The sequence below is a fragment of the Ooceraea biroi genome, chromosome 5 (assembly GCF_003672135.1).
Source record: "Ooceraea biroi isolate clonal line C1 chromosome 5, Obir_v5.4, whole genome shotgun sequence".
Classification (NCBI taxonomy): Eukaryota; Metazoa; Arthropoda; class Insecta; order Hymenoptera; family Formicidae; genus Ooceraea; species Ooceraea biroi.
The window spans coordinates 14,251,242-14,269,575 of record NC_039510.1 but is presented as its reverse complement, the minus strand read 5'-3'; the positions used below and the strand labels follow the sequence as shown (position 1 = coordinate 14,269,575).

The following is an 18,334-nucleotide window of genomic DNA, read 5'->3' as shown; positions in this document are numbered from 1 at the left end:
TTCTATCAGGAAATAACAATCTTGAAATATTACAATGTGGGTACTGTGAATTGGTGCATAGTTTGTGAGACTCTCTCTCGGCTACAAGACGAATCAGGACAATCCGAATCATCGTTCGAGATTCCTGTTGACATTTCAATCGGGCAATATTTATTTTGTTATCAGCCAAACGCGTTATCCGATGTCGTGATATTAATCCCCAAATAATACTAATCTTTCGAGTGCCAATCTCGCGAGAGGTGCAATTTACTCGCGCCTAAAATTCGTCGTGACAACTTCGACAGTCAATCAATCATGACGAATATAATTGTCCTATAATAATCGCAGTCGCACAATATCTCAAAAGAACACTCAACGAACAGAGACAATTCCAATTTCTCTGATATTTGCGAAATGCTCGTTTCCTTCGACAAAATATTCGGCTCACGTGTCTACAACCTCGCGTGACCTCCTCCTCTTGGAGAATGATTTTTGTCCAATTTCAAATTTGTTCCACGTTGAGTGACGCGCGCGCGATACTTTTCACCGTCGTCGCGGCCTTGACACTCGAAGGATTATACAATCTGTGTCGATCGATCGCGCGAGTTCATCGTCCTTGCTCGTGTCGGCAATCGTCAAAATACTCGAGAGTGAGAAAAAGAGAAGGAAAGAGACGCAGAGTAAGACCTCTCGCTGGGGAAGAAAACACTGATAATATTTACATGATCGACGTGTGCTGCGGTCTGTCCGACTCGCCATTGCGGTGCTGGTGGTTGTCGCCGTTGCGGCCACCGCCGCCGGTTAATCCTTGCACCTGTGCACTGGTCGCGATAGTAGTCCTCGCCGGCTGGCGGCTGCTCGCGCTGTCCTTCAGTATCTTGGTCGCGCTTAACGGCGTGGCTGTCACGCACATGGTTCCGCGCGCGGCCGCGGCTGCTGTTGTCACCGCGTTAGTAGCGCACGCACTACGGGCCGCCGTAGGGCACCAGGTTCCGCGCGAGGGTGAGTACGCGATCCCTCAGCTCGGCCGGGACATCCGGACCGCGAACGCCGACGATGACGATGACGGCGGCGAGGACGACGCGACTTTTACGCGACGTCCTACGCGACGTGACGGTGCGCGAGACCGAGTGCGCCCGCACGGATTCGCAGGTCCACCCGTGCCGACAGCAAGCATCAACGCAGGAGAGGATGAACCCGGAAAAAGGGGAGAGATGACGTGACGGCGATGACGATTATGACCAATGACGGTGATCTCCCTCGTCGCGATGACGGTCCGCACGTGCGTGCAAATAAACGTGTATTCTTATTTTCCTTTCTGTTGTTTTGCTTTTTTTAAATCCGTGCGCGTGTCGTGCACACTCGTGCAGATCCCACCTCGTGGCGCGCCGCGGGCCTACTGAGTGACTGATTGACTGAGTGACTGCCGCGAGCCTCGAGCCACGAGCCGCCCTGCGTGGGTGCACACGCGGTCTCGAGCGAGCGACGGGGCTGCCGACGCCACGATTGGCTCGGTCCAGGGGCAAGCCGGCGCGGTGGGGCGCCGTGGCCCAATGGGGCGCCGCGGACGTCGGAGGGACCCTTTACGATTCACTCGCTCGGCATTCGGTCGCGAGACGCCGCGCCGTGCGCTTCGTGTGATCTGCGCTTTGTCGCTTAGCTCTTGCCATCGATGTCTCGGATATCCTCGTCTTCTTCTTGTTCCACCCCGAAGAGCAAACTTTGCGCATCGTGCGCCACCAGGTGCCTCAGTGTCATTGAGAGCTCCAGAAACGAGATGGGAAAGGGGGAGGGAGAAAAATTCAGTGTCTCTGATTAGGGAACATCTTTTCCCTAAACCTTTCGGTTCTCTTCAAGGTATTCACGTGTGTGACAGGGATCGATAACGAGAATCTTCAGAACGGCAATCGGATTGTACTATCGAGCGAGTGTTCACCTGGGAATATCACCACGCGAACAGATTTCCAGATCCCAAACGATCGAATTGTAATTTGACCTCGCCATGTACACCCTGAATTCTTCCTCGTGTGTTGGAGCGTCGGTATCAGTGTGCCAGTGTCGTTCGTAGATGTGGTCGATAATATTCGCGGTTTTCTCTCGATTGCCCGCATCCGTTAAGCAATATAGTGCAAGTGATTTCAATATCGCATCCGTATACTACATCGTGATGATATTTGTTTTGTTGTCTCGTATTTTCCGATAGACTATACTGGGTATATTTCGGATTTTTATATTTCTTATCTTACTTATATTATCGGAGCATTTTCCCCGTGCTGTTCTCTCTTGTGACAGTTTCATATTGGATTGTAGCTGTGATTTACAATTGTAAAATATTTCATGTTGTATGAATATTCATCTCAACATTTGGGCAAAATTGTAGTAAAGATATTTAGACAAATTGCATTATTCACTGTAAAAAAAACCTTTAAATGTTATGTTCGATTTGAATTAAATCAGTTTGTTCATATTTTTTTTCAATTTTGTTTGATTATTTTACCGAAATTCAAAGCGAACTATTCGGATGTGTCTTCACGACAACTCTGAAAGATCCGAATTCAAAATTCGAATTTAATTTTTTCAACATTTTACATTGCTCGAGAATTTCGAGCATTAATTAAAATAATATTTTCTATAAATTTTCAACTTTTAGTACGCGCAAATCATTTATGTCCTGTCTATTGACAGATACACGTATCATTTGCGCCAAGAGTGCTCTTTTTGTGGAACTTTACCTGCTTTCTATTCGAACGTTGTTTACACGACAACGACAGTATGTTTCGCCATCGTTATACGATCGACACTTTACGAGTTTCGTCCCGTAAAACTTTTTATTGTTCCATCAATCGTTGGATATATATTCTCGCGTGATTTAAACTGATGTCCATATCGTTAAAGTCGGGCGAGTACTTGAGCTTGAGCAAAAATTTACGGAACTGTCGATATACGGAAAAAAATTCAGCCGAGATGGATGGAAAAATAGGACGCAAAAATCTCATGGAAAACGCAATTCTATGTACTTAAATTCGTTTTTAAATAACGAGATCGATTTGAAAAAGATATAAATTGGGTGCGATTCGCTGATGCGAATTCGATGGTAATCTCGAGAAAGAGAGAGATGCATAGACCAAAAAACGAGAAAGCAAAATTTTTCTCGAGCCAACTTATCGTTCTCGTTTTCTTTTCCCTTGAAGAGATACTTTGTCACTGGTAGAGCCAGAATTGTGTCTTGTGAATACGACGTCTAACGGACGATTAGACGCACTTATAAAGGATTGGCACTTGGGAAAGCAATTTGGAGTCTTCAGACAACTCTCGTTCCTGAGATTCATGCGATACACATAAACAAATGACGGTAATATTCGCGCGAGGCCAGCCGCTGCACGGCCGTTCTGATTTATGGCTCCGAGGTGCATTTTCATGCATGCGCGATTTATATTCGCGATTCCAGTACGCGAAAATATCTCCAGAGACATTAATTCTGCGATCTCTATGCGCCTCCGCGACGCGCGATCAGCCGCGTCGCTTTGTGAAAACGCCGATTGAAATGTAAATGGGAAAAGGATATCGATAACGGGAAAATGCGTTCGCATATCGCGCGCGAGCGTTTTTTCCACGGCGATTATTCGCGCGTTTTCCATTTTCTCGATAGTGACAATGAGATTGAAGTAACGTCAAAGCCGAAGCGCAAATCATTGCGAGAAATCCGTGTTATAAATACGAAATGTGCAGTTCTACCATGATTGAATTAAATTTATTTCGCGTATTGTTAATTATGCAAAATTGCGCGCAAAATAGTCCCTTTAATAACAATCTTAATAAAACGTTATTTCGCACAATGCAAAGATTGCACTGGCTTCGCAGAGTTGCAAAGCTATCTTAGAATTCCACAAAGATCCGGGAATTGCGTAATAGGGTATATCCGACGTCAAAGAATTGCTTGGGATGCAACAAGCAGAGACGAATTACGCCGCTGGCAGCAATTTTCCGGAACTCGATTACAATAAGGACCGCTGCTTAACACGGAACGTCGGTGCGTTTGTCCTGCAGAGCCACTTCGCGATCGCTCATCCGAACCGAGCGCAAGGAAACCTCCGCAAAGGGATCTTCGAGGGAACGATTCGCGAAGCGAAATAAATGAGGGGGCAGGTCCCGCCCGTAATCGATGCTACGAGATGTCGAATGCTGGTTGTTGCAGGTTTCCTCGGGATCTGACCACCGGTACATCTGGACAGCGACATCGGTAGCCGCATGTGTACCTGCCGACGAGAGTTCTTACTCTCTCTTTCTCTCTCAGTCTTCCTCTTCCTCTTTCTCTGTTTCTTTCTCTCTCGCGCCCCATTTTCTAGCGCACGCACGCACGCCGGAGCTGACCAGGTGCAGATTTTCAGACCTCCTCCCGATGTCGACCACTGTTGCCCCCTTTAAATGCGTCTTTCACGACCGAGCAGATCGCCCTTCGACGCACACGCACACCTACCCGCGGTCCCTTTATGTCGCCTATTAACTTGAGCGCTCTACAATGTGTGTCTACTGCGCGTCTCGCCAGATCTTATCGTACGAGCGGAGTAGGCCTATCGTCGACAGTGAAATTGGATTTGACGGGATCGCACAACGGACGAGCAATCACGTGTGTGAAAGTTACACGGGGATTAAACAGGGGACCCAGAAGCGACACGCGCACAGGACGGCCTGCAAACAGCAGCAAACGTGATCCTAAATGGCGGTCTCGCGAATTAAGAAATAAATACTTAAAATTGAGCTCTAAGAGTAAATTAAACCAAGACTGGGTAAACGATAATCAATTAAATTTCTCTTAGCAAGTACGTCGTCAGCATCACTGTGGTCGCCATTATTTACCGCGGAATATATTCCTACGTTTCACATAATTGTGTTAAATTATTAATTTTGCAATTAAATATAATTTGACTTAGATTTTAATTAAATTTTATTTTTATTGAGGAATTTAATGGAAAAGTATTACTACAGGAAACGAATTCCAATTTTACATCAAATATATTATACTTTTCCCAAATTGCTCCATTTTGCAAACTATAGCAAAAATATGCGATACAAATATTCTGTTCGACCATTTAATTATGACTGCACGCAAACCATAATGCGACTATTATGCATAAATAATTTTCAACACATTGTTCGAGTTATTTTCAGCATTTTTGAGGGAAAGGACTGATGGTCGCTTAATTCAGATTCATGCTTGCTCGGGAAAATTTTTCCTGTGAATGACTCTCAAAATTCCTGGCAAAATCTGCGAGACGCACGAGCGAAAACCGCGGAAACCTGCATTGGACTTTCCTTAATTACTCGGTGACGATGTACCGGCAAGCTGCAAGTAATTTGCGATTCAAGTTTTTAATCATTCAACAGCCGCTTCTGTATAAAACGCAGCCGTGTCCTGCATTGTCGTTGTTGTCGTCGATGTTACGCTTCCGCTACTTCGGCAGGAACGCTCGCGCTCTTTCTGGGAGAAAACCGCGGAGAGCGCGTTAAAAGCGCGAAATAATCGTGCCACCGCCGCGTGCAAACCACCGCTGGCGGTTCATTATAAACAGTTATGCACGTATGCTCGCGATGGAATATGAAGCGGAGTGGTATTTCACGAGACAGCAGAAGCTCGTCGCCGCGTGTCGACGAGGAACGCGAATGAACGCATTACGGCTGGATGACGATTTCGCGAGGGTGAAAAATGGAGACACGGGGACGAGCGGGGGTCGACAAAGGGCTGGGACTGAATGAGAAGCGCGGGAGTTTTGGTACACCGTATGTAACTGGTTCTTTTTGTGCAAATGTACCTGTCCGCCTTGCGAAAATGTACACATCTCGAGTTTGTCGAGCGAGAATGAAATACTGACAGCAACACAGAAAGCGTGCGGAGCGTTGCTTGTGCGGTCTTTTTTTCGCGATGACATAAATGTAAGTACGTCGATTTGCAAAATGAACAGCAGGCAGAATGACGAGATTTGAAGATCAAACACGGCTGGAAATTTTTCAGACAGCAATCGAGTAATCCGTAGCATTTGAATTATTCGAGCTTCTTAAAGCTTTCAAGCCTGAAAATGCATTCGACCGATTCGATTCTGAATGTAGAAAAGCAGCAGAATGAAGAATTAAAATGACAAAACGAAATCGATCGAGCAGTTCGATCATTGATTCCATTTCAATTCCGAGTTCATCCGAGCTCTAAGCCCAAATATCTCTATCTCGAGCTGTTCGAACGCAATTCACTTGCGCGACTCGTTCGTTCGAATCTTCCATGCGAATTCCAGTTGCAACTCGCGTCGGAGAAACTCGAGGGGACCTCGAACATCCCTCACACACGACCAACAGTCTCATGACCAATGTGACTCGCCTCCAAGACGTATCACCCACCATAAACCCACCGCCGCGTACATTCAGTTTTCCAGGTGTGCTGGGAACGCGAGCTCCCGGGGGGAGGGGGGTGCGAAACGGAGAAGTCGCACCTTTTCACGAGCCAGCGGTGAAATTTACATACTCTCATTGCGTAACGTAACGGAGTGCGAACGGAAAGGAGAGAGGAAGAGACGGAAAGACGCGGTCGCGTGAGTGATCGTGAGTGGGGAAGGACGACAAAAGGGGCGAGAAGGGATTCGAGGTGGCGCGGCCGAGACTTAAGGGTTGTACTAACACCGAATTCCAAGCATGCGCCCGCTACCTGCTCGGAATATCGTCTCGTCATATTTCCGTCGTAACGCGCGCCAGGGTGTCTCCGCGCTCCCAAGCAACCCCCTCGTCAGCTCTGCCTTCCTCCCCCAAACGCGACCGCTTGACACGAGACGATATTTTATTTGCAAAGAGCCCCGCCTGCAAGTTGCTGCTTCTTCTTATCTTGTGTGCACAGGAATTCCTCGTCGTCGGGGCGCGGCGTAGCGCGGTGTGCCCAGATTTCATGGTGCTTATTATACCCTCTCCTCTTTCTTTCTCTCTTTCTCTGTACTCGTTTTATACTTTTCCTCTTTGTCATTCGATTTTCATTTACGTTGTATGGTTCAGTAGTTTTTTCCTTCTTCTTCTGTCTTTCGGGTCTCTTTTTAAAGATGCGTGACTTTAAAGCATTAAAAAGCTAATAACGGTTGAACAATCTTGACTGAAAAGATAACTAGGCGAGGAAAAGTTTAAAAGAGTTCCGTCTCGTCAGCTATCACGCGCACTCTGTCTCGCAGTGCATAAATCTAAAAAACTGACAAATATTTCTGAACGATTCAACGATTCAACCATTGTCAAAGTTTTGAGGGTTTTGCGGTCTAAGAGCTCCATTACTTTTCATACAGAGCCGCCCCCTGTTTCTGCCACAAAGTCTCGCGCGGCCTATCCCCGGTCGCACTTCCCTGTCTCTTCGTTTTTTCTCTCTCTTACTTTCTCGCTCGTCCTTCCTCCCTCCGTCGAGCACCACCTCCGTCTCTTTCGTGCGGGCGATACGATGAATTATTTATGAATAGCACCCAGGAACAAGTCGAATCGACCACGCTTGAGAGACGCGCGGCGCGCGGGCGGCGTCTTCTCGATGCCCGATACACATCCAAACCTATTCATCTTATCGAGCTAGGCTCCAGAGAAAAAGGAGTATTAATATCCTTAGATATAACGCCGGCGAAACCGCGGCGCGCTTTTAGGATCGCGGGACACCGATCCTGGCATTATTATAAATGATGTCGCAGATAGCGTGCGGTGGCAGGCCGCGGGAGGGGGAGGGAGGGGGCGCGTCTATTTATATTGCACATCGAATATTTCGTCACGTACGATTGCAAATTACGCTCGAAACTGCATCGCGCACATCGGCGACGTCAATAAATTGCGTTATTAAGCCCTGTCGCGTAGCAGCGATTATTCCGTAAATTATTGCACCTACTGACGGACTCGTTGCATTCGTTAAATGTATGATTAACGACGAACGATATTTACTATTGTCGATTATAACAATAATTCGTGTGCGATAGTCGGTTTCAATAACAATCTGCGCGCGGTTTATACGAATATCAGGAATTTTCTGATGATCGAGCCAGTAAAATAATTCCAATTGGAAACTGGAAGCTTACGTGGTTCGAATAATCCGAGTCCGAAAAAATGAAAAAACATAAAATACATCTTCTTTTTATGGAAATTCAGTTTTTCAACGCTGGACCTGCTTCAATTTCCGAAGGAAGGTGCGCGAGGTGCTTATGGAAGTGCTGCTTGAAGAAAGCGCGGAAGTATCGGTAAATAACAAGATCGTCGCATTTATAATCCCGCGAAGCGTAGAAAAAGCGCAAGTGAGAAAGGCACAAAGAAGGAAGCAGGATTGCAGGAGCGGGTCGTAGGAAGCGGGAAGATGTAGATGTTTCGCAGGTCGTACAATGTACGTGGTATGTCGGGTACCTTCCCCGGAGCTCTCTCGCATGGGTAACGATGCGCGGCATAAAATGCACAGCAGAAATACTGTAAGAACGGTCGTCCTCGTCCGCGTTGCCGTCGCCGTTTCCCCGTCATCGTCGCCGTTCACGTCGGATATTCCGACGGAATAATAAAATGCAGGACTTCCTTCACGCCTCACGCCTTCGTTTTATCCACTTTCCCCACTGTCTCCGTGCATCTTTCTCGCCAGGGTGAAAGAATCGGTTTATCTCCATTTCAACTTGCTTCTATGCCATTATCTTAACTCGAACGTACAATGTAGTATCTCTAAAGAAACGCTTCGCGGAACTTTTATTCGTGACCGAGCTCCCGTCATCCATTAAGCGTATATTTTTAATTACAAGTCGCAATAATAACGGGTCATTAAAATTTTGAGGCTTTCGCGTTGTTGGTTATTACTATTTAGCTTTCAGGTTGGAGCCGCGTTTCTTGTCACTCAGGTTCTTAAAAAGGAGCTAAATCAGGTAACTCGTAATTGATAGTGTGAATTGATCGCACGAGCGCTTGATTATCGAGTCGCATTTTGCAGAACATAGGATCACATAAGACTAATCGTACCTGCGAAATAGAGGCGGCTCATGCACGAGCAGGTGGAAATCGTTCTCCGAGCAGACTTCGCGGTCCCGATGGTGAACGGCGCATTTAAAACTCCTGGTCCGTTTTCCACTCATCTGTAATGAGAAATGTAGATCCTGGGTTACGTAAGATTAATTCATCATGTTTAAAGATTGAATAAAGTTTCGTCGCTCGAGGAGGACGCGCGCTGCATTCAAGCGGTAAATCGCGAAACTCCGGATTTGTTTTGTGGGAACTCGCAGGGACAAAGGCTGGTCTTGGCACCGACCCGTGTGCAGGAAGCGCGAGCCGCAAGAGAGCACCCCGGGGCTGATATTTGGATCGGGATCCGTTAACGTGGTTAGGCAAATGCAAGCAAGAACGCCGGCAAACTCCTTGAGCTAAGTTGTGTACACGTAGACGAGTGCTGGTGCTGGGTCACCCCATGCCCGTTGTGCTCGTGCAAATACCCCGCGCACACCCTGGGATCGTCTTACACGTGTAGTTTGTAACCCGTTTACACAGGAATAAGCGTGCACGCAACGGTCTAGCCGCAGAGGAGTTAATGTCATGCTCAAAATTAATCACGTATCATCTTAGCTAAATTCCCGACGTTCTTGTGACAAACAACGACTTAAATAAATATCTGTGTAGACGTACGCGTGGACAAAGCAATTATTCTGATTTGTTTATTTAATGTATAATCATAAATATAAATTCGGAATCAGAAGAGATTTGAATTGCAATTTCACTTAAATTTAGGCTCAAATTGTCTGAATATTTTTTTGATTCGAACAATTCGAGCAATTGAACCTTCAGGCCTGAAATTTTAATCATTTCAGTGGAGCTTAGAATTACTGGAATACTTAAATAATACTGGATGCGAATATGTGCATACGTACATGTCTACATACAAAATGCAAGTCGATAAGCTTTAACCCTTCTGTATGATGCTTTAGTACCTTATGCAACGTGTCGTTTTGATTCGCATCTGCTCTTCGTGAGAAATACGTGCGATATATAACGCGAGCTTCCTTGGCTTCCACACTTTCTCACTATTCACAAGGAACACTTCCATGCAAACTGAATAAGCCGCCGGGCGTCCTCATATCTTTGGCCCGATGGCATCTCAGAAATTTTATATCCAGTCATCTTTTTATCTTTCTTCCCACTTTGATATACTTCATCTGTGATTTACGTCTGGTATCGTTCAGGCTACATCGATTTTTTCCACTATGGAATATTATGTGGAAAAGGACACGTAGATCAGAAGCAGGTAGTCGAGCACAAATACCAAGCAGATATTTAACAGGAATTGTATCTTGCAAAAATTTTTCGTATTTCTTTTCTACTTATTGTGCCTGCGAATTTATATACCTGGCTTTTATTGCGCCTCTGTCCTTTGTTATTTCAGCTGTGACTCGCCTTATCCTCACATTTTGACTTCGCTTTCATCCGGCTTGATTTCCTTGACAATTCCTTTCTGGCAGGGTCAGTTCGTGCTTGGGAATACATTGCGGTAGGTCCTCCCGCACACCGCGAATAATTGTTCTCCAAACCTTTTGTCTGTGATAGTTTTTGACACTTGGCACGACGTCGACTGACATAAAAGATGTATAACTTTCGCAATCAAATTTGTCACGAATCTCTTTTAATCTTCTTATAAAATTCTGCACGTTATTATATTACGTACTCCATACATTCTAATATGTACAATGGAAAGAGCAGGGCTAGCAAAGTTATTTCAATCAAATAAAATGTGCACTAGCAGATGAAATTCATGCTTTTAGGCGAGATAATTTTCCGTCCGAATAATTTTTCAATTTATCGAAGCAACCGTCGATCTCATCATCGTCGCGAGGAAACAAGGCCGGTGATACGGTAGTATAAATTTCGGTCGTTTTGCGGTTGTCGTGACTTCAAGAATACGATGATGCTCGGCTTCTGCTCGTTTGATTGCGAAGAAGAAAACTGCCGAGGAATGAATGAGCTGGAAGAAACGAAGGAAGGAAAGAAGGAAGGAAGGAAGGAAGGAAGGAAGGAAGGAAGCGCTGAGAATGAAGGACTCAACGGGGAAATTCGGACTAGTCAACGAAGAAAATTTAATTTGTTCCGCGCTCGACGCCCCTTCGTCGTCGTTGTCGTCGTCCTTGTCAAAGTATAGTTATCGAGCACTCCACTTCACGGCGACTTTATCGACGTCCACCTTGCGGTCTTCTTCTTCTTTCTTCAACGCTCGTTCTCATTAACGGTGTGACGTGCTGCCGATCGCTGGATTTCTCCCCGCTAGAAAAACGCTATTAGCGAAAAATGCGATTCATGTGACGAAAGTGTTGTCCCTTCTCGTCATCGACGGGATCCTGATGCGGCGAACTGTGAAGTTATGTTGCGGCGATTCGACGTTTCTCATCAGAAATTTTACTGCTCGCGACATCTCAATGCGCGTAGTGTTTCTCCCGGCTTTAAACGAACGACAAGCCATCCTTGGTAGAATTAGGTTTCACTTCTTGTACTCGGAAAAGAGATTTTCTCTCTCTCTTCCCCTTTGTCTGCTGTTACGCTGCATTCTCAAGCATTTTCTTATATATGGATTATTCACAAAGACTCAAAGATAACGAACGTTATTAATGAAAAAGAGAAAATTTAATCGTTAACCGGTCTTTGTGCTACCATGTCTTTGTAATTTTTATCATGTCCAACATTTTTCAAACTTTGAGAATTTTTATCAAATATATTAGGAGTGTGATTTAGTTTTGAGGGTTTTGCAACAGATGGCTGTAGTGTCAGTTTGTTCCAATAGCTGTTTCCGATAACTGTTGTTTTTTACAGTGTTGATATTATCCATGACATTTAGTAGCATTATAGCAATAGATGCAATAACAGTCGTGTTTATATCATCGTAAAAATGCAACTTCCGAAACAGCATTTTCGGCATGCGTTGCTTTTGTTTTTTAATCAAAAGAAAACTGCCGCTGACGGTTATAGAATTCTTGTGGAAACTTATGGTGATTCTGCCCCATCAATTAAGACGTGTGAATACTGGTTTAGACGCTTTAAAAGTGGTGATACTGATGTGAAGGACAAAGAACGCTCGGGACAACCAAGAAAGCTTGAAAATGCAGATTTGCAAGCATTATTGCACGAAAATCCAACACAATCCACTTCAGAACTTGCCAGAGCATTAAATGTTGATCGTACAACAGTTACGAAACATTTACATGAAATGGGAAAAATTCAGAAAGAAGGGAAATGGGTTCGACATGAATTATCGGAAAGTGCCATTTGAACATTTGCATTTCGTTGATCGCCAGGCAAAAAAAGAAGAGTCTTTTGTCTCGGATTGTTACTGGGGATGAAAAGTGGATCTATTTTGATAATTCCAAACGCAGAAAATCATGGGTGGATCCAGGCGAACCATCAACATCCACTCCGAGACGCAATATTGACGGTTGAAAAGTAATGCTCTGTATTTGGTGGGATAGTGTACTATGAGCTGTTAAATCCGCATGAGACTGTCACGGCTGATCGTTATCGACACCAATTGTACAAGTTGAAGCAAGCGTTGGACCAAAAACGACCACCAATTGCGAGTAAACGACGGAAAGTGATTCTTCTTCGTGACAACGCTCGACCTCACGTTGCGTTATCAGTGAAACAAACACTATTAGAGTTCGAATGGCAAGTCTTCTCCGGACATTGCTCCATGCGATTATTATTTGTTCCGGTCGATGCAAGACGCTTTAGAGGATACACACTTTCATAATTTCGAAGAAGTGCGAAAATTCGTCGACGAATGGATCAACTCAAAAGACGAGTCATTTTATCGTGGTGGAATCCATCTCTTGCCAGAAAGATGGGAAAAAGTTATAGAAAACGAAGGAAAATATTTTGATTAAGGTATTCATTCATTATCATATTTAAATACATGCGTTTTTGAGCAAAAAACACCCTCAAAACTAAATCACACCCCTAATATGATCATGTTTAATGTATCGAAAATGTCAGGAATAATGATTTATAATTTTACACAGAAATTCTACCATTATATTCCTTGAATACTGCGTTTATAAGTCTATACAAATTTAATTTTGATCTTTTTCTTTAAATAATACATCTCTCCTCAAATACGCTTCTCGTGCGTGATGAATCTTTTATAGCTGACATGCGATGTACGTTCCTCGCATTTCTTCATGCATTTGCACCCATTTTCTCGCTTAATTCAAACTTACGCGGTGTAGCGAGAACTCTTTGTCATTTTTCGTCGCTGAAAATGTAGAATTCCGTCCGTAAGATCGTAATGCGAAGCACCTTCCGCGCGCAAATGCGGAATAACACGGGAAATCTTTGCCCTATTGCATCTGACGGCGTAAAATATTCCTTAAATTTTCATTGATCGCACCAATAAAAAGAGATGTAAAACAGTGGGCGTACGAAGGCTCTCTTCCTCTCTCACCTCTCTCTTTCCTTTTTTGCAGTTTTACGTCTCCAGTTTACAGCACTTACGCCGTCCAGATCTTGTAATGAAAACGCGGGTAACTCGCCACTTCGACCGTAAGCATTCTCCAACTGAGTTTCCCACAGTTGACGTTTTACGGTCGCAGTTTCGCTCAAAAATTGTGCCTTCGTCAAGCGTGCACGATCCCATGAATGACAATGAACAATTTATACTACCGACTAATTCAAAAAATTACTGGTGCACGCAGAAAGATGCACCGATGCTGATATTAACATAATCATTAGATAGAAGTATGTCATACCTATACATATGTATATCATCGTTGCATTTTTTCAAACAATTACAAGTGTTTTACGGCATTTTTATTATATTATTATTCTACAGAGTCCTTCAGTTTGCACAAACCGCATAACGTTCCCTGAGTTAGCTCAACCCTATTCTTTTGCAAAGAAGTTTTCCCCCGCATCCAAGAAAATCCGGGAGAGGGTGATCACCTCGGAAAAAATTGAAGTCAAGCTGCGCCGATATCGACGTCGTTTTCAGAGGAATGCATAAAAATGTCGGCGGCACGAGGCATTATGTACTGGATGAGCGTAAAAAGCAGGTTTCACGTTGGCTTGTTTGTGCGCCTATAAAGAAGGCCAGATTCATCGTTGTCGTCGTTGCGACGACGACGGCGGCGACTCCGCTAAGTAAGTAAATCTTCGACGTGGATTTACGATCCCGCAGGGGGTGCGCCCGTGTATCTCGTTGGCCGTTGTGCGGATCGATAGTATCGCAGACGGGGTCCCAAGCCACGTTCTATTAATCTCGATCGTTTGTCCTAAGTTTATCGTCGTCCGCCGCGAAGTATTGGCTACATTTAAGCAGGAAGATTACCACCCCGTGTGTGTACGTATTGTATTTGCGTGTGTTCGCTCAGAACACCTTCTGGCCGCCTCCGCGTAAACCTTAATTTTAGATAAGTTCTTCCCTCATTTTTCTCTCAATATATCAGATTGCTTGCTTTCCGGCAAGCAATAGCATCTTGTAATGAGCTATTAGTAAACTAACTGCCGTTCATCAACATTCTAATCTCGAATTAAAGTTATAAAAAGTAATGGATCCTCGAGAAAGAGGAGAAATTTAGAATTTTAGGCACATTATTTTGCAGACGCGATATGTCAGGGACAATGAGGTACCGTTAAAAATTTTAATCTAACGCTAACATATGAATTGCAAATAATTTAAGCATTATATTAACATGATAACCATCGCGCTGAATATTACAACACGCTGGAGAAAACTGTATGTCACGTTGCTCGCATCATGTTACATCGCACGTGAGGCAAAGTTAGCGTTAACAAGTGCTTCCCGCGGATCCATCGGATTAGGATTATTTAGGAGGTAACACTGCAGGAGAATTATAGCACGCTGTCATACCACATCCGCACACAATCAGGCATGCGGAATCACCGGCGATCATCGACGATACGATCATCCGATCGCACACCGATCTCGATCCGCTAATGAATGTTCGCGAGACAGACGCGACTCCGCTTACTGCTCGCGGCGAATCGCACGGACTATCGGCGCGTCGACTTAACAGTATTTATCAGCATTATCCCGGCATGTACAGGACCGGGATAATGGCAATAGCGATAATACTTCCGGCCGTAGCGCCATTCGCGGCGTCGCAAATACGCTGGGACAACAGTTTTGCATTCCGAATCCGGTTGACTGTCGGCTGCGCGCCACGCGTATTACGCGCCAGCCTCATCCCTCTGTGCGACCCCGAGCCGCACCCCCGTCCACCCTCTCGGGTTTGCATCCGTGCAAAGCCGGCATAATGAAATCCGTGCCATTAGGCCGGACGGTAGGGTAAATTCGCGTTCGCGCAAACGTCGGTTTCCGGCTCGTTCGGCGCGCACGTACTCGAATCGAATAGAATAGAATCGAGATTCTCGACAATGCGCCGCAAAATTCTCCGTGCGCACGTACGTCTACACGGTGTCCCCGAGGAAATCGATCGGCCGCTCGTCCACCCGATATTATCGAAATCCCAGACGTGAACGACGTCACTCGAATTGTAACAATTAATCGGATGAGTTTGTATATTTCACATAATTACATATTTAATTGCACAACGGTGCTACCAATCATGTTACACTGTAGTTATGTAATTTTACAAACCTCGATGGCATTGATGTATCTCGGTATATTTGAAGCAAAGCGGGGACAATCGAGTTCCCAATTTCTTAAGAGAGTTATTTTATCGAGCGCTCGAGAATTTCTTAAAAGATATCCAGTTCTTGGGGCAACATTGTTTGCACACCGCGTGCATTCTGGCTTCCGTAAGGCTCGCAAGGCAAAATCAGACAGGTAGATAGACAGAAAACCAAGGGGGGAAAGAGAGGAGGAGAGACGTAGACGAGATGCATTCTGTGTGCGTTTCCATCTATGCGAGTATGTGTACTCACGCGTACAAAGCGTAAGGGAGCCCAAGAGAGGGTACGGGGCGAGTTGAGGGTTGCGCATAGAAGGGAGAGAGAGAAAGAGAGCGAGAGAGAGAGAGAGAGAGAGACCAGAGAAACGGATAAAGAGAGGTAAAGAGGGAAGGGGAGATCACGCGAATGCACCGGGGGAATTCGATGCCGGACGATCGAACAATCCAATGATCGCACCCTAATCGAATCAAACTCTCGCCGGTTGTGCCCGTGTTTACGATGGGCTGACTCGTCGGTTCGGATTTGCTACGTTCGCGCGATAATGGCCGCACGCGCGCGCTTGTCGGTGGTCCGATATCATCCCCCTCGGTAGAAGTAGCTGCAGTCGTGGTACGTGCGTTCCTCATCGATCCCGGTCGTTATCGCCGAGTGGAGAACGCGGCTCGCTCAAGACCCCGCACATCTCGTTTGTGTATGTGTGTCTGTGTGTATGTGTGGTCGCGCGACTAGTTGTCTCCGGGGGTTGTTCATTTCGCGCGAAAGGATTGATTGCCGGAGATTGTTTGGTGAACGCGTAAGTCGAGGACGACTATCGACGAAAGTTTGATGATTTTTTTCTCTAAGCTTTTCATTCTCTCTTTGCAGGATTCTGCAAATATCTATTGCAATTGAAGCGTATTTTGATAAGCGGACGAGAAACTTGGAGCGAATGTTAGAATGATAAATAATAAATATGTCTCAGTGTCCTACTCTCTTTGCAATTTATTGACTTTGTAATAAATTATTTCAATTTCCCGCTCGCGTAATTTTGCAAAAGTTTTATATGTTGATTATCGCTCTGCTATGCGATTATTCAGTTAAATCTCTATATCGGACGTTTTCATTTACATTTGCGGAGTAACGTACATTGTATAATATATTGTGCGTTCTCCAAACTTGTATAATTTCCAAACTTCTGAGAGTTACCGTCTTCGAGTATACTGTGCAAAAGCAACTCGGCCAATGATATACCTTGGGCTTTCACGATAATTGCGTTGGTTTACCATGGGTATCGTCGAATCCGACTTAAACCGCAGAGAAGTCGATTAAATTTTCACTTCCTCGCAATGTCAATACACCGATGGCTGTGGACGAAAGTTTGCTTGGCGCAATGTTAAAGCGCACTATCTTTTTCATTTTTCGCTAAATGGAAACGTCTGTTTTTTTCTTATTGTGTATCGTATTTTTTCCGCAAAGCTAAAAATACGTTTTATGAATAATATATTTGAAAAAAGATACATACGAAATAAATTGTTTTGATGGCATACTGGCAAAACATGCAGTTTTGATTACTTCTCAAACGAAAATACGGCACATTTTATTATTTATGTAATAAAGGCATAGTTAGTTTAATAAAATGCAGGATATATTTATAATGATATAACTGTATTAAGTTGCTGCATTATAAATACGCAGGCAGTTAATTAAAAGATACGTCGTATGTTAATGTATAAAACGTAATTGGAGATACTTTAGTAAATTTAATACAATTTATGTGCCGTATTATACATATCAGGAAATTAATTTTTCGTATTTGCGTGCATGGCGTATTATAAACGATTTTGATCCTGATCCGAATTAGCGCACTATTTTTCACTCACACTTCCCGCTTTCGAAATGTCATATCGCTCGTGTTGTCGACGGCGAATGAATTTTCGACATTATCCCGATAAACAGCAAATCCATTTATATTTATTTGCGTGCTTACAGAAGCCGTGCGTCATCGTAATGCACCGATTTATCAAAAATCCATTCAATAGCAGTTAATAATACGATTACAAAATTGGATAACGTACATTACCATGTATAATACATCAGTTTCATTACTTTATTCCATAATAATCAATTACGCAATACTGTTTATTTCAATAATGCTAATCGGAATGGAACGATCCGCTCGAAATTTTGTGATCTATAATACATAATACTACGCAAAATCGATTGCCGTGCAGTCACACGCAACGCGCAGTTCTTGCACAAAGTCGCTCAAGCAAATCGTGTTGCGCGAGTATAATATGCCAACGGATGCGCGGTAACATAATTTCTTCCCACCGACGGAAATTTCGGCAGGATGACTGCGAGCGTCGGCAACGAGCGGCGGTCGAGGATGCCTGCGGTAAACGGCTAGACGTCGGAAAGATTCGAAACCGGAGAACCACTGCGGGGCAACAACTCCCGTTGACTCGGTCAAAGTACACGGGAGTTTGTATGAAGCCCGCAGGCAAAGCGGATCCGTTTACAGGCGCTAATTGTAATTTTAAAGCGATCGGATTCGCCAGCAGGATGTACGGCGCGGTCGTGCCAGAGAGAGAATTGCGGTTGCGAGCTTGCCCGCGAATGGTCGGACCGCCGTTTAATTAACAATTACGGATTAATATGAATCGACGCGCATCGACGCGATGCGCGACTCGTCTCTCCAAAACGCGACCGCTGGCAAGAACAGCCATATTGT

General features: G+C 44.6%; 1 protein-coding gene across 3 annotated transcripts in view; it reads right to left on the bottom strand.

The window, feature by feature from the left end:
- The window catches only part of LOC105285210 (protein rhomboid), a 367,945-nt gene that overhangs the window by 136,425 nt on the left and 213,186 nt on the right, over positions 1-18,334 (bottom strand). For all 3 annotated transcript variants that reach the window (XM_011349284.3, XM_011349285.3, XM_011349281.3), the window contains exon 5: positions 8,965-9,077. In XM_011349284.3, coding sequence (XP_011347586.1) covers positions 8,965-9,077 — 113 coding nt within the window. The remainder of the gene's footprint in view (positions 1-8,964; positions 9,078-18,334) is intronic.